Source organism: Miniopterus natalensis, chromosome 14 (assembly GCF_054644295.1).
Source record: "Miniopterus natalensis isolate mMinNat1 chromosome 14, mMinNat1.hap1, whole genome shotgun sequence".
In the NCBI taxonomy this organism is placed as follows: domain Eukaryota; kingdom Metazoa; phylum Chordata; class Mammalia; order Chiroptera; family Miniopteridae; genus Miniopterus; species Miniopterus natalensis.
This window is the reverse complement of record NC_142094.1, coordinates 20,016,833-20,032,144: the sequence shown is the minus strand read 5'-3', so window position 1 is coordinate 20,032,144 and position 15,312 is coordinate 20,016,833. Positions and strand designations below refer to the sequence as shown.

Below are 15,312 nucleotides of genomic sequence, written 5' to 3'. Positions count from 1 at the left end.
AAATGACCATACTGGTCATATTCTGTTTCAGTTGCTCTCCACCATTTATGAAAGTTCCAAATTATCTATATGGTGATCAAGAGCCTCATGATCTAGCCATGACTTAGCTTTTCATTCTTTTTCTACTACTGTCCTCCATACATCTTACTAGCTAATCAAACTGAACTCAACCATTTGTCAGTGACCTTATGCTTTCTTGCTTTCAGATTCAGGCTTGAAAAGTTCTCTTACCTAGAATTCTCATGCCCCTGTGTACCAGCACAATTCCACCATTCTTTACGCCCCAAATCAAATGCTACTATAATCCCTCTGCCAGATATAATCTCCTCTCTCTCAACTTCTATAAAACTATGCTTGCCTTCGAATGCTCACTGTATTACATTTTATAATTATTTATGTAGCTTAGTCCCCTATTAATCTGCAAAGACCTATATCTTACTTATATTTTTTGTTCTCTAAATACCCTGAATAAACACACTTTAAAAATCTAATAAATGAATAAATCTTCCATGTATGACCTTCTACGGAAGATCATAGCATATTGGATCCTCTAGAACAGAAGTTCTTAAATTGGGGCCAATAAATCTGAGAGGGCTAACCAATTGACTTCAGACCTATGAGTGTCCTGAAAATGTAAACATATTTGTACATGAAACTTTTCTGAGGCAAAAGTCCATAATTTTCATCAGATTCTCAAAAGGGTTCATATTTAAAAATTAATGTTTTTGTGCAGTTACCTTAATTTAAAAAGGGTCCTTACCATATGTTTTCCGATTTTCTAAAACATTTATTGGTACCAAAAACCCAGCTGAGATTTGATTCAAAATATTTAAGGTGTGGGGTGGGGAGCGGTGGAGAGGGATATAAATGACACAGTATCAGCCATGATTTGATAATTGTTGAAGCTGAGTAATTGATTCATGGGAACTCATCTTATTGGTCATCTACCTTTGTATATGTTGGAAATTCCAACTTTTTTTTTTTTTAATGAAATAAAAAGCCCCCAAAAGGTTAAAAACACTGCTTTTATCAAACTTTAGGATTAAACGAGCCTCTCAGGAAGCTCTGGCTTATGTTAGTTGCTTCCCAAGTAATAGATCAAAGTCAAACTGGCTTATTTGAAGTAGAACAAATGAGATATCATTTGCTCCTTTCCACACCAAAAGAAAATTTTTACTAGAATCAAGAAGTAGTTAGGCTTTCTAAACAATTAACATGTATTAAAATGGAAAAATATGCAATGAGTTTGAGAAAATCTCTTAATGTGCTCAACACTGGTTAGGATTCTATTTGCATATAATATTGAAATCTGAGCCTCACATTTTTATTTTTAATATTTTTATTGACTTTGAGAGAGAGAAAAGGAGAGGGAGAGAAGCATTGATTGGCTGCCTCCTGCATGCCCCCTACCAGGGATTGAGCCTGCAACCCAGGCACGTGCCCTGACTGAGAATAGAACCAGTAACCTTTTGGGACATGGGATGATGCCCAACCAACTGAGCCACACCAGCCAGGGCCTGAGCTTCACATTTTTAGAAAGAGGTAATTTAGAGAAGGTTTATAGATATACAACAAAAACAGTCAAAAGGTTTGAATACTTCCTCATCTTATGATAGATAAGATGGTTCAGAGTGGCAAAAGAAGGCCCTAGACGGTGTGGCTCAGTTGGTTGGAGCGTCATCCCATACACCAAAGGTGGTGGGTTTGATTCCAGACCCAGGTTGCAGGTTCAATACCTAGTCAGGGTGCATGTGGGGGGCAACCAATTGATTTTTCTCTCTCACATCGATGTTTCTCTCTCTCTAAATCTAAAATTAAAAAAATTAGAGTGGCAAAGGAAGAACAAAAGATCACTTAGTAGCAGACTTCAAATGTAGAAATACTGACAGAAATCTCTTCTCCAACTTCATTAATGAAAGATCAACTGAAAGTATATTAAATTTTCTCATCTTTTAAAACGAGTTAGACTACATGATTACTAAGTTCATCATGAGCTCTAAAATTCTGTGATGTCTTGGCTTTTAACAGGTTCATTAGTTGAGAAATACTATTCACAACTATTTCTGTCTTTGTTTAAACACTTACAACAAAACATTTAAATTAGAGAAGAAACTAGAACATTTTCATGAAATTTTTTCTTGTAAGCACTTACATTCTTAAAAGCTTCCTAACACCTAAATAACGTGTTTGATAGTCTCCAAATAAACTGTCGTTTTCAGATACATTTTAAAAAATAAGATAAATTGATACTTTAAGACTTCCTTTTTAAATATGAAAAGTACCTGTCTGAACTATAAATTTCATTTTTAATCAAACACCATAATAAAAACTATCAAGCCTCTTGAAAAAACAAAAACCATTTAAATTAGGTACAATTAAATCTTTCCTTACTGTAGAAGTATCAGATAATCAAATTAGAATTTCTGAAATGCCCATATTCCTTTTACTTTACCCTCCCTGTCTGCTCTACCCTCCATTCTACTCATATTAAAGTAGCTGAGTCGCAGCCTAGCCTGGAGATAGGAGAATGAGCAAGATGAATTCTTAAATTACCTTTCGCCTGATGATGCTATGATTGAACTATTTCTCATATACCAAAGATAGGTTGTAGTGTAATGCATTCCTTGCACGTAAGCCCTTTACTGGCCCCCTTCTCAAATGCTAAAGTGAGTAATTCTATCCCCATATTAACTGAATGTTGACCTATTGAGTAACTGACGAAGACTGAAGGCAATCTAAAAAAAACAAAAACCTGTTTAACATGCGAGGTTTACATATTAAGGCTAAATTTTAGAACCAAAATTGCCTTGGCAGAAGTAACATATCTAAAACAGAAAGAGACATTTTGCAACATGGAAGAGGTGAGGAAGGTCAGATAAGGATATAACACAAAATGTTTACAATAATTTCTGTACTCTCTTACTTCCCCACGTATGGAAACTACGGCATTGCCTTGGGGACAAATTAACACAAAACTGGAAAAGGAGAACGAGATAAAGTAAGCTTAAGAATTCTATAGAACGAGGACAAAATAATGAAAGAAACCTTCTTAAATAGCATTTATGTTCTCTTTAAAAGCCTACTAACTATATACTAATAAGTATCCCTCTAAATTATTAGAGAAGCACCACTAAAATTGCTTACATATTTTTATATAGAATATTAAGTTAGAACCTGAATTTTTCTTTATTTTTCTCAAGAGTATAGAACTGCCATAAAATGACTAACATTGCCCAAAACAAGGCCTATTAAATTCTCCCATGAATTGCTGTGACACCCCCAAAATTGGTATTAAAAACATACGAAAGTGTCCTTTACAAAGCAAAGCTATCCCTTTACACCTTCATAAAAGATTTAAACTAAAGAAAAAAAGAAAGAAAACCTAACAGCTGAAGACAACATCAGGCTATTTATAAGTCTTCTTCCAGTGTCCCAGACATACTCACATGGGGGCTGTAAACAGCTAACTAAAATATCTTTGAGGCCCTCATATCCACACCCACTGACACAAGTAGAGCTGTACCCACAGTGAAACTAGACTTCAGCTTCCTTTAGCAAGTATGTACCTGTGACAGTACACTGGAGTAAATGTAACAGTAATAAAACAATTTTTAAAAAATTAAAATTATACCTTTTTCTCCAACAAATGGTAAAGACCATGTGAAGACATCCATAAAATTGGGCAACCAGTAAGGATGTGGAGAACAGTTAAACTGTCGAATATTCATCACATTATTTTCATACTTTAATACAGCAGCTGCAAGATAAGTATGAATGTCAATGTAACAAGTTGTCTTTAGCTCCAAAAGTCTAAAACACATAAAAGCAGAAAACTATCTTTTTAACAGGGTGAGGAATCAAGGGATGAGTGAAATGAGGGCTAGTAGAGGGAGGTAAGAACTAATTTTGAAGGCACTTTTTGTTTTTTAATACACTTTTATGTAGAGCATAACCAGATCTTGTTATTATTAATAAAACTTCTATTCTAAAATGTTTGTTTTACTTTATAATCCAATGATAAATATACACTTAAACTAAATCCAAAATTGTGAAAACTCCATTTATAGAGGAAACACAAAATGGCAATGAACAATTTTCTAGGTTTAAAAGTTCACAAAAGTTACAGGAATTTAAGAGGGTCTTCTTAGTTGTATGCAATCTAAAAAGGATAGCTGAATGGTAATAAAGAAAAACACAACAAAACACAACAACAGAAAACAAACAAAAAAGAAAAAACACAATGTGAAACGTATTATTTATAAATATATGAATATATTTCATTTAATATGGGAAATCAAGTGAAACTACTACAAAGAAATATTTTACTTCATTTAGAAAAAAATTCCATTAGAGTACCAAAAGAGGGAATATTATAGCCAAATAACCCAAAGATAACATACTCATCTCAATTTTAGATATCTTTCTGATGTTTCAATATGTTGATATAAATAATATCTTAAATTAATTGACGTAAGTTAGATGGGCTAGATTCTAATCTAAAATACAGCACATACTAGCTTCGTAATGCTTGGTAAATCATTTAACTAATCTATTTCTCATTTATAAAAAGGATTAATATGTCCGACCTGCCTACCTCAGAAGTTTAAGAACAAAGAATGTATTTCACATGAAAGTACATAAAAGTATAAAATGCTTTGCAAATATTGTAATTATGTGGTTACTTTTTTCCCCCATTTTAATAAAAAGCACTAAAATGTAGATGTTAAATTCCAGGATTTGAGATTCTGATTAATACAGAGTTACAAGTAATATGTTTATTTCTTTTATGAAGTTCCCATGAAATAAAAGTATTTTAAATTTAGCCTCAGAAATTAAAGGCTGATACCACGCATTCAGCTTTTCTTAAAAAAAAGAATCTAGAAAATTGTCTTACATATAGAATGAAACATTACAAACGTACGCATACCACATAAGCACTCAAATCATTAACACTATGTACAGACTCAGAACTACCAAGAGACATTTGATTTTCACACGACAGATTCAATGGCTTGAGTTTCTTTTCTGAGTACTAAGAAAAGTGATCCCTTAACCTCCTAAGTCAAACTGGCAAAGAACAACGGTAAGGCACTAGTCAAATGTACACTCAACACTAGCTTCATTAATACTGACAAGGGGAGGTCACAGTTGAGAAATGAGAGCACTAGTAGGAAGTTAAATGTAGCATTTGATTCTGTTCTTGAGAATGTAGTTAATTTAAGATCTGTTTCTCCTAAAAAATGAAGGCACACCTCATTAGGTATCTTTACAAAAGTTTAAAAATTTACAAACCAAAATACAGTTTTAAGTATTTTATCACTGGCATAACTGTTCGAGGCTGCATTGATAGCAGCTTCTAAAGATTAGCAACTCAGTCAACATCAATAGTTTCGCTGTTTTTGTAATTAACATAGTATTAAATTCCTGAAGCATATTTTATAATCAAAGTTATTATATAGCATACTACTGTTTGACCTCTGGCAAATGTTTTAATCTTTTAACCATCACCTCCAATCATCCAAAGAACTCTTTCTTACTCTGCTCCTCTTCTGGACTCATACCACAACCCATATTTAACAATGACCTCATTATCTCTTTAAATATACTTTTATAGTCTGTTCTTTCTTCCTGGCACATCCACTCCAGTCTGACCCTTGAAACTATGGCATAGTCAACTGAATTCCAGACACATCAAGACAGAATAGGAGCTGACTTAATACCGTCTTCTGAAAATATGAACTACATAAACATACCCAAGCTCATCTTCACCGACCTTGGTATACACTTAACTAGATTAAAATCCTTTGATACCATCTGTCAATAAGCTATGTTCCAAGTTAAATGAAACCCAATTACTATTACCCATAGATAAAATTTGGAGGGAAGGAGGGAGAATGAAAACAAATGGAACAGAAGGTAAAGAAAAAAAGATGTAAGAAAAAAGGAAGACAGAACAGTAAAAAGAAAGGGAAGACTGTATCCCTGAAAGGAGGTCAGAGCAAATTAACCAAAGAAGGCTCAACTACAAATCTTCATGTAGTGGTAGAAGAAAGAAATAAGAAAGGGAAAGAGAACCTAGATCAGTGAACATAAAACAAGAAACATGATAAACTAAACAACTATACAGTATAAATACACAAAATGGTCAAAGCAGCAGCAATAGCTTTATGTAAACAAGGAAACATTTTCTTGATTATAAGGGGAAAGATTTAAGAAAGGGGAGTTTGAGAAAATCATGTTTGGTTTTGCTTGACGTACTTAACTCAGCATTCTTTTACAAGACAGCTTTTGTAAGTGACAAGTTGTGGAAAGGTTACATATGACTTAAGTTTTACATTTTGGATTTTTCATTCTTGATCTCTCCCCTCCCTTATATCTTATACTTTTTTATAAGGAGATTTGGATAGTTATAGATTCAAATAATGCCCCTTTTCTATTATATGTTCAAAAAATAAGTCAATTAAAATGCTAAGTTGTTTAACAATTTTTTATCAACAACATCTTACCTTTATTATTGTAGACATCTAAGTAATTAGGTGCCGAAAAAATTGTTATTAATGAAGGGAACCCTGTAGTTTGACTTTTTCTGTACATTCTATAGCTGCAAAACAAATAGCTTAATATGCATCGTAAAGCATCAATCATTGTTACTAAGTTTGATTTGTACATAAGGTGTTAATTTGGGTCAGGGAAACAGAATTCTTACCCTGCATCTTGAGCTTCATGAGCTCTAATAATCGATAACAAATTATTGTTTTGCAAAAATTCACACACTGCTGGATAGCTGTGGGGGGAAAAGAGTAAATTAAGTAAAATAATGGTTTTCTAGGTGAAGCATATTCTATTTTAACAACTAAAATGTGATTAATCTTGGATAGTTTTTCCTTACTTATAAAAATAAGAACATCCTCGAACTGTATTGTGACTAAAATGTTCCTGTGATTTTTCATTTCCAAAATCTTCAGAAGGATCGGACCATAACAAGTCACACATTGGTCCAAATGCAGGTGGCTCTTTGAATCTATCTAACTGTGAAAGAAAGAAAAGAAACAAAGAACAGAAATAACCTGTCAAAAAGTGAGAACAGAACAGACATAGGAAAGTGATACCAACTTTGAATACTGTCCATACTACATTGTTTTGAACGGTTAGAAGACATTGCCTTAAAATATCAGTATATTAATTTTTACCATATTAGGTAGTGAAGAGAAGTTTGAAGTGTCTACTCTCTACCCAACAAAGTACCATAAATAGGAATCAACCTTGAAACTAAAATGTGTACTCACTCTCCTAATATCATCCAGTGTGTGGATTTCTGGTGAAAGTCCACCATGAACACAAAGAAATTGTTGGTTTAAAAGTGCAGCAAGAGGGAGACTATCAAAAGCTTCCATACAAGCTTCATAGACTCTTTCTGAATATTTAATTTTACCTAGAAAAAGAAAAAATTAAATTGAAAATTATATTACTAGTAGATCATTTTGAAAACATATACATAGTTGACTATTAACACAAAGGCAAGAAAACCACAGATACAGAAAATAGCCAAGTGGTGGCCAGAGGTTGAGAAGGGGTGAAGGGGTGACTATAAAAACGCAGCAAGAGGAATTTATGAAATAAAACTTTCTGTATCATGACCATGGTGATGAGCAGCTCTATGCATTTGCCAAATCTCAGAATTAAAGACCATAAAGAGTGAATTCTACTGGAAACAATCTTTTTTAAAGGCAAGTATCTTGCTCTATAAAAATCAACACAGATAAGCAATGTTATCAGTCTTAGGAAGACAAAATATTTGCTCTTCTAAATTTATTTTGGGTATGCAGCAGATAGTCATAAAAAAATTACTAAAAATAAATTAAATCTCTAAAAACAGCTCAACCCTTTACCTTTAGGCCAAGTAAGGCAAAGTGAGAACTATACTTAAAGCTAAAATAGTTTTAATACTTTATTTTAATCTAAGAGTCAGTGACTGTTTTGTTGTTACAGGCAAGAATACTATACCATCACTACAAAACTCAACACCCATCCAACTAAAAAATAAATAAAATATCTTTTTCATATGTTGGAGAAGCAGAGGGGTACCTTAAGGCTGTAACAAATGCTTAAAATGGGCAGTAAAGCCAGAAGTCAATATAACACAAGACAAAACTCCACCAAATCAAACTTTTCATTTACTTTTAAGGAGATACCCCACACATTCTGATACTTTTTTATACCTTTGAATTCTTACATATTTTGTTTTTGGTGGGATTTTGGTGGGTGGTTTGTTAATTATCTAAGTGGGGGAAAGCTTAGTTTCTATTTTCCTTTTTAATATTGTAACATTCAAATGAGAAAATCTGTAGCCAGCAACCAAAGGTCCTAAACTGATAGTCTTAACAGACCTGTTTTCCAGCACTGTGGTTTAATAAAAATTTTAATTTCATTGCTTGATTGCTTTTAGATCAAGCATACACTTTCTCATCTTATATTCATTTAGGTTACCTGCCTGATCCTTGGAGTTATATGAGTTTGCTACATCTGCCATTACCCATAACTGTATTTTTCTACTTTGCCTGGAAGTCACTACTAATATGATCTTTACTGGATCATATTTTGAGTCTCACTAATTCTGAAATTACCAATTTTTAGAACCTAACTCTAAGACTTAATTATTAACTAACAACCACACAGCTATGAGGCGTGAAACATGGCCAAATATTACTCTATATCATGTGGTTGCTTATAGCTATTTGATTATTATTGCTATAATAATTTAAGAGAAATGAGGTACACATTATAGGCTAAGAACTTCAATTCATTAATAGCATGTTTCAAACCATCTGCAATGATGACAGGATGAATCATTTGTTAAGAACCTTCATGGGAATGCCTCAACGTTAGGGAACAAAAATTTCCAATGCAACAACAATTTTATTTTACTTTTATCCTTCCTGTTAACATTACTATATACAAATAACTATATATAAAACTCAAAACTGTTAAGTACATATGCTAGAATAAAATGTCATTAAACAGTAGAGACTTCTTAGCAATCTTCCTCAATTCTTTACATGTTTGTACACAAAATCTGTTCTTGTATATGTTATACTGCAAAATCTTCAAATTCTCACTACCCACATCACTCTAAAAGAATACTGAGGAAGTGAAAATATTTCTGATGGCAGTACTCACATTCCTGCTTAAAGGTAAAATACTCAGTAAGGTGTCTGCATTCATGATTGCCTCTCAGAAGAAATAATGTGCTTGGGTACAGAATCTTCAGGACCCATAAATATAAGACACACTGCAAAAGAAAACGTTTCCAGTGAATTTACCTTGTATTTTTGTTTAACTTACGTGCTTGATCTTTGCTCCTTTCCCTCTAACCCTATTACCCTTACATTCTCTATTATTCATTATTATTTTTTCTCTTTGTCCCTAACTAAAATGTAAGCTCCATGAAACCATGTACTTTGTCATCTTATTTATTTCTTATTCTTCACTCCTAGGAAAGTACCTAGCAAACAGTAAGAGCAATAAATATTTGTTGAATGAATGAGTCACATAATCTATTTACTTCAAATTTACAGATTGTTTGCTGTAAAAACAATTAGCAAATTGGTCTCCTCCTTAGCGAGATCAATAAATAATAATGTAAGAAATTATAGCAGCTAACATTTATTGAGTACTTACAATGTGTCAAGCACTATAAAATTAATCCCCCTCATTTATTTCTCCAACCCTATGAAGTATACATTATTATCTCTATTTTATGAATGCGGAAACTAAAGCAAAGAATTTAAGTAACCTGTCCAAAATCATGAAACTTGTAAGTAATGGAGATAGGATTCTGATTCTCTGATGTTAAGCATTAGGCCATACTGCCTAATGAAGGAAATAGCCTCGTTTATATTTATTTTGTAATAAACAAATAGATGCTTTTCTCTAAATAGATTTAACATAAGAATCAGTCACATTTTACTTATTTGGTTAAAAAAAGGGAAGGGCCCAAGGGGCGTGGCTCAGCAGTTGAGCATTGACCTATGACCCAGGAGACTGCGGTTAGGGCACGCGGGGTGGGGGTGGGGTGGAGGGGTGGTGGTGGTGGGGGGGGGGCTTCATCCCCAGAAGGGGGAGTGCAGGAGGCAGTCAATCAATGACCCTCATCATTGATGTTTTTATCTCTCTCTCTCTCTCTCCCTTCCTCTTTCTGAAATCAATATTTTTTTTTTTTAAAAAGGACTATTTCCTATGGAAATAAGCTTGGTTTATATAATCATTTATAACAAACTTTATTTTTAACAAGTTAAAGTAACTGAAACATAACTATTCACACCTTCATTTTATTCACACACAAAAGTAATTAAACCAGGAAAATACTTATTAAAGGACTACCTGCCCTTCCTGCTTATTTTGATTGTTATTGTCCTTATATAACAATAAAATGTATTAAGAGTCAGCTACAAGGGCATACACACCAACACGTTCAGTTACCAGCTAAGCTTCTTAAAATTATTGTTTTTGTCAAAGCCCCCAGTCTTTTTGTTAAGAAGGACTATTTTCTTGAAACCTTGAGGGAAGGTTGAGGGGGTTGATGATGAAACTATGAATGGAAGGAAGTACTCAGGATAATAAAATTCCTAAGCAAATTTCAGTGGACAGAGCGTTGAACTCTCTTTGCCACTGGAATCCTAGCATACTTCAAGGGAGGTTGACAAAAACACTGAAGAAAGGGATATAAACAATAGTAACCAGCATGGGAAGTCACTAGGTAAGTATGCAATATTTACCAGGAGAGGTGGGTTAAGAGCACAGGCTTGGAGTCAGACTGCCTGGCTGCACCGGTTACCAACAATGTGACCTTGGGCAAGTTTACTTAACCTTTCCAAGCCTTAGGTTCCTTATCTCTAAAATGGATAAAATAACAGTACTCACCTCATAACACTGTTGTGAGGATTAAATTAATCAATGTGTGTTAAGTGCTTAGAACATGTTTGAAACATATTAAATGCTCAACACAAGTATCTATTGGTAGACCTTTTATTCAGCAATTTTACCTTTAGGAATCTGTCCTATAGAAATATTTGGGCAAGTATGCAAAGATGCATAAATAACATGGCTTAATGAAGCATCATTTATAATGGAAAAAAACTTCAAACACCTTAGGTATCTGACAATAAGGGATTGACTAAATCAACTGTGGTTTGTTTATTCAATGGAATACAATGCAGCTATTAAAAATGATGCTGTAAATTTATATTTACTGACTTGGAATACATCACAGTATAAGGATGTGTGAAAAAATGCTAGTTACAGAAAAAGATTATAATATGATCTCATTTTCATTAAAAAGGAGAGTATATAAATATCAAATTATGTTATATGCCTGAAATATATAATCTTGTAAACCAATTTTTAAATATTTTAAAAAAGATGTATATGTTAGAAAATACAAATTGTTCTATATTTATCTTATTTTATTTATATAATTAGAAAAGTAAAAGAAAAAAAAGAACCATCTACGATTAAGTGACAATTAACAGGTCATTTTAATGCCTCTTAAGTTTTTAAAAACAAATGAATAATTTCGGAATACACAAGGATTCCATATGATATACTAGGGTCTTAATAGCTACAGAAGGAGGAATAGAAGCACTAGGGTTTAAGCAATAAAAGCATTATAATGTGCTTTATTTAATCAGAGAAAATTCAATTAATCCTTTTTCACATAAGTTAATACCTCCAGGGGTAAGAGAGATAAATAGCACTAACTCCTTAAGGCCACTAGATAACAGGGCAATACAGACCCCTCTGTTTGCTTATAATTTCCACTGGGGAAAAAATGGCAATTACATAAACAGAGTAATACAGGGAAAATTAATAGAATAGTTTGAATAACAGAAGAGGAATAAATAGTTGCTTTACCTAAAAACTTCAAAAAATACAGAGGTATTAAAAAGAACCCAATACAGGTACTTTAAGGAACTTATTTTACTAGGAATTAATGGAAATCATCTATGATAACACTTAAAAGCAAATCAAATGACAGTATATGATTATTACCTCTATACTAAAATAACCTCTGTCCACATAATCACCAAGAAAAAGGTATCGTGTATTAGCAGGTGATCCTCCTACTTCAAAAAGTTTCATCAGATCAAAAAATTGGCCATGGATGTCACCACACACTGAAACAAGAAGATTATGAGATATGAAAAAAAACCCTCTGAAATAACAAATTTTACTTAAAGTCTAATTTATATTACATAAGAGATAGTGCAAATTCTATCAAGAAATGTCTGAGAAGGAAGTCGTTCTATGAAGAGTCATGACAGGGATGATGTGTACCCAAGTGTTCATGTGTTCAAGATCTAGAACAAGATGTAACAAAAGTAATGAAACCTGTAGCCAGTAACAAAATTTTCATCTAAACTTATAAAGCTCCTCTTTAGAAAACCAACCACGTGTGTCTTAGGATGACAAAATTATAATGATGGCAGTAAATATGCCAATCTAACTCAACACTTTCTGCAGACTTCTAAATAATTACCTTTGGTATCTGATGATATATAGGTATTTGTCCCTAATGACTGAAAGCAAAGTAAATAAGTATTTGTTGAATCAAACTGAATTATGGCCAACACAACTAATGAAACCTTCAAAATAGCATATTAGACTAACTTCTGCACTCAGATTATTTAGGATTATGTTTATTCACTGAAAACAGGCAAAAACTTAAAAAACTTAAAAAAAAATAATTTAAAATTTCAATATAATGCCCATGTAATATTAATTTAGTATATGCTATGATTAAAGAGAAGACAGCTATATATCAAGACCACTAAATAATGGTGTGATAAAAAAAATAATATCCAAACATAAATAAATGTACCTGTAATTGGAGCCTCTACTTCTATCATGGTTTTCTCTCTCCGAAGGATGGCAGCACCTTCATTGATAATTCTAAGTGCAATTTCTTCATCTACCCGACCTTCTTTTACTAAGTGGTTCTTCAGAACATCAACCCTGGGTATCCCATCCATATCAAATACTTCTTCAGATGTCAAGCGATGTGTTGGGGGGAAAGGGACAGCTGCAATTGTTTTTTAATTGAGAAAAAATAAATCACTATATATTATAATATATTAACATAAAACTAATCAATGGATCTAGGTAAGTAACAGTAAAAAATAAAAAGCTGGTTTTTGTTCATTCATTGGATAGATGTATTAATTTTTAAAAAGCCTTTTTTAAAAAAGTAATCAAATTATACTTCTTTTTATTAATCTGTATATCACATTTTCTTTGTTGAGACTTATTAGAGAAATGAATTATCTCACAAAATTAAAGTTCTTTCAGGATAATTAAAGCTTTTTTCTTTAAGCTAAAACATTTTTCACAGAACTCTCAAAACATGCCATACACTCTTCACCTTATATGAAATACATTAAATGTAACTTAATACCACATAAGCCTGAATATAAAGAATTCCCAAATATAAGGTGGACCACCATGTTCCCAATAAGAACATAAAAAAACCAATGTTTTGCATGGCTGCATAGCTCAGCAGTTGAGCATTGGCCTATGATCCAGGAGATCGAGGTTCGATTTCCCGGTCAGGGCACATGCCCGGGGTTTCGGGCTCCATCCCCAGTAGGGGGCGTGCAAGAGGCAGCTGATCAATGACTCTCATCACTGATGTTTCTCTCTCCCTTTCCCTTCCTCTCTCTGAATTCAGTAACGACATATATTTTAAAAAATAAACAAACAATGTTTTCTGGCCAACTTGAATAGAAACTTTTAGGGATATAGATAAAAGCCAAATGCTTTCTTATGAAATTTAAATTAATTTAGAGCATGTATAGATTTCAAACATTAATAATTCATGATAATTTTGAAATACTGCTTTTTCTTCTACCTTTATGTTTCGCAAAATATGCATTTGAAATATTTATGCACATCTTCAACTTTAGTATATTCCTTATCATTAGAGTCACTTTTTGAGTCATCTAACACTTTTTAAAAGCAAATTATCTTCCATTTAAATTGTTTGAGAAAAAGCACTTTTTGAATATATGTAAAAAGTTATCATTGCAAATTTATCCTAAGCTACAGTCTAACTACTGAAATAATTGGCCTTTTTACTCCTGTATTACACATATATAGTTTACACGAGTAATCTCACCAACTATATTGCATTAAACTGATATTTGTTAAATGGAACAGAAAACAGAAAGGTCTGTTTTCAATGGTACCCAGCACAATTTGAGGTTACATGTCTAGGAAAAATTACTATATATCTGTTAAGTTTATTTGATTCATTTTTTACTGAATCCAGCAAGTGACCTCTTTATGTATTCAAGATCACTAAAGTTGTTTTAGGCTTTTTATCAAATAGAACTTTGTTTTTCAAAATAAAGAAAATAAAAGAGAAATTTATAGTAACAGTCTATACACAGACTCAAATGTAAGGCAGCTCCCTCTTTTCTGAAATAAAAGGTTTTTTTAAGCAAAAAACTCATTTTATATTCAGGCATACAGTATATAGTATTTTCATGATGCTTCAGGGTTGTCACTGTGATTAACAATTATTATATAGAAGACTGGAGATGTTTAGGAACAACTGCTTCTTCACACTTCTTAACAGAGCACCTAAAAACAGGGGGCTGGGTTAAAATTATATCAATTACCTAAGGAAGAATAATAAATAACCACGTTCTCAAACAAGGGGGAAAAATTAGGAAGAACTCAATCCTTTAAAAGTGAGTATGAGGGAAAAAATTTTAGGAAGAACTCCATCCCTTAAAAGTGAGATAAGAACTGATGCAGGACTGTGAACCATTTCTAAAGGACTGTGAAATCACCAATCCCTCGTTTTCTTCTTCTTCTTTTTTTTGATACCTAGTAAAACAAAACTTGAACTTGCTTTTCCCCTTCATTAGAATACATTTATTCCCATCTCTTTTTACTACATCTAGAACAGGCATTGAATACATTTTACTCCCCCAGATATATTATTTCTAGATTCTAATAAAATAAAAACCTCTGTTAAAGTATGTTTTTCTTCAACTAAAGATTAAATAAACCATTAAATATGATATAACCAAATGTGCCCCCATCAGTAAACCAACTGTTTAAAAACTACAGAATTACACACACACACACACATACAGAATTTAATAACTGATCACTCAATAAATCAAAAGTTACTTTGGGGATATTATAAAAATGAGAAGTTTAAACATCTCTTAAATACAAGTTTCTGAGATCAAGATAAGATCATATTTTCTGGTTAGGCCAAGAGAATTTTTTAATCACTTTACTCAG

At 32.6% G+C, this 15,312-nt stretch overlaps 1 protein-coding gene across 4 annotated transcripts in view; it reads right to left on the bottom strand.

Annotated features, from left to right (window-relative positions):
• PPP3CB (protein phosphatase 3 catalytic subunit beta) overlaps nt 1-15,312 on the bottom strand; it is a 45,211-nt gene that overhangs the window by 20,239 nt on the left and 9,660 nt on the right. For all 4 annotated transcript variants that reach the window (XM_016224040.2, XM_016224043.2, XM_016224042.2 and 1 more), the window contains exons 2-9: nt 12,878-13,078; nt 12,049-12,173; nt 9,178-9,289; nt 7,287-7,432; nt 6,890-7,029; nt 6,707-6,784; nt 6,507-6,601; nt 3,632-3,757 (exon numbers count right to left, since the gene is read on the bottom strand). In XM_016224040.2, the coding sequence (XP_016079526.1) occupies nt 3,632-3,757; nt 6,507-6,601; nt 6,707-6,784; nt 6,890-7,029; nt 7,287-7,432; nt 9,178-9,289; nt 12,049-12,173; nt 12,878-13,028 (973 nt within the window). In that variant the 5' untranslated portion in view covers nt 13,029-13,078. The remainder of the gene's footprint in view (nt 1-3,631; nt 3,758-6,506; nt 6,602-6,706; nt 6,785-6,889; nt 7,030-7,286; nt 7,433-9,177; nt 9,290-12,048; nt 12,174-12,877; nt 13,079-15,312) is intronic.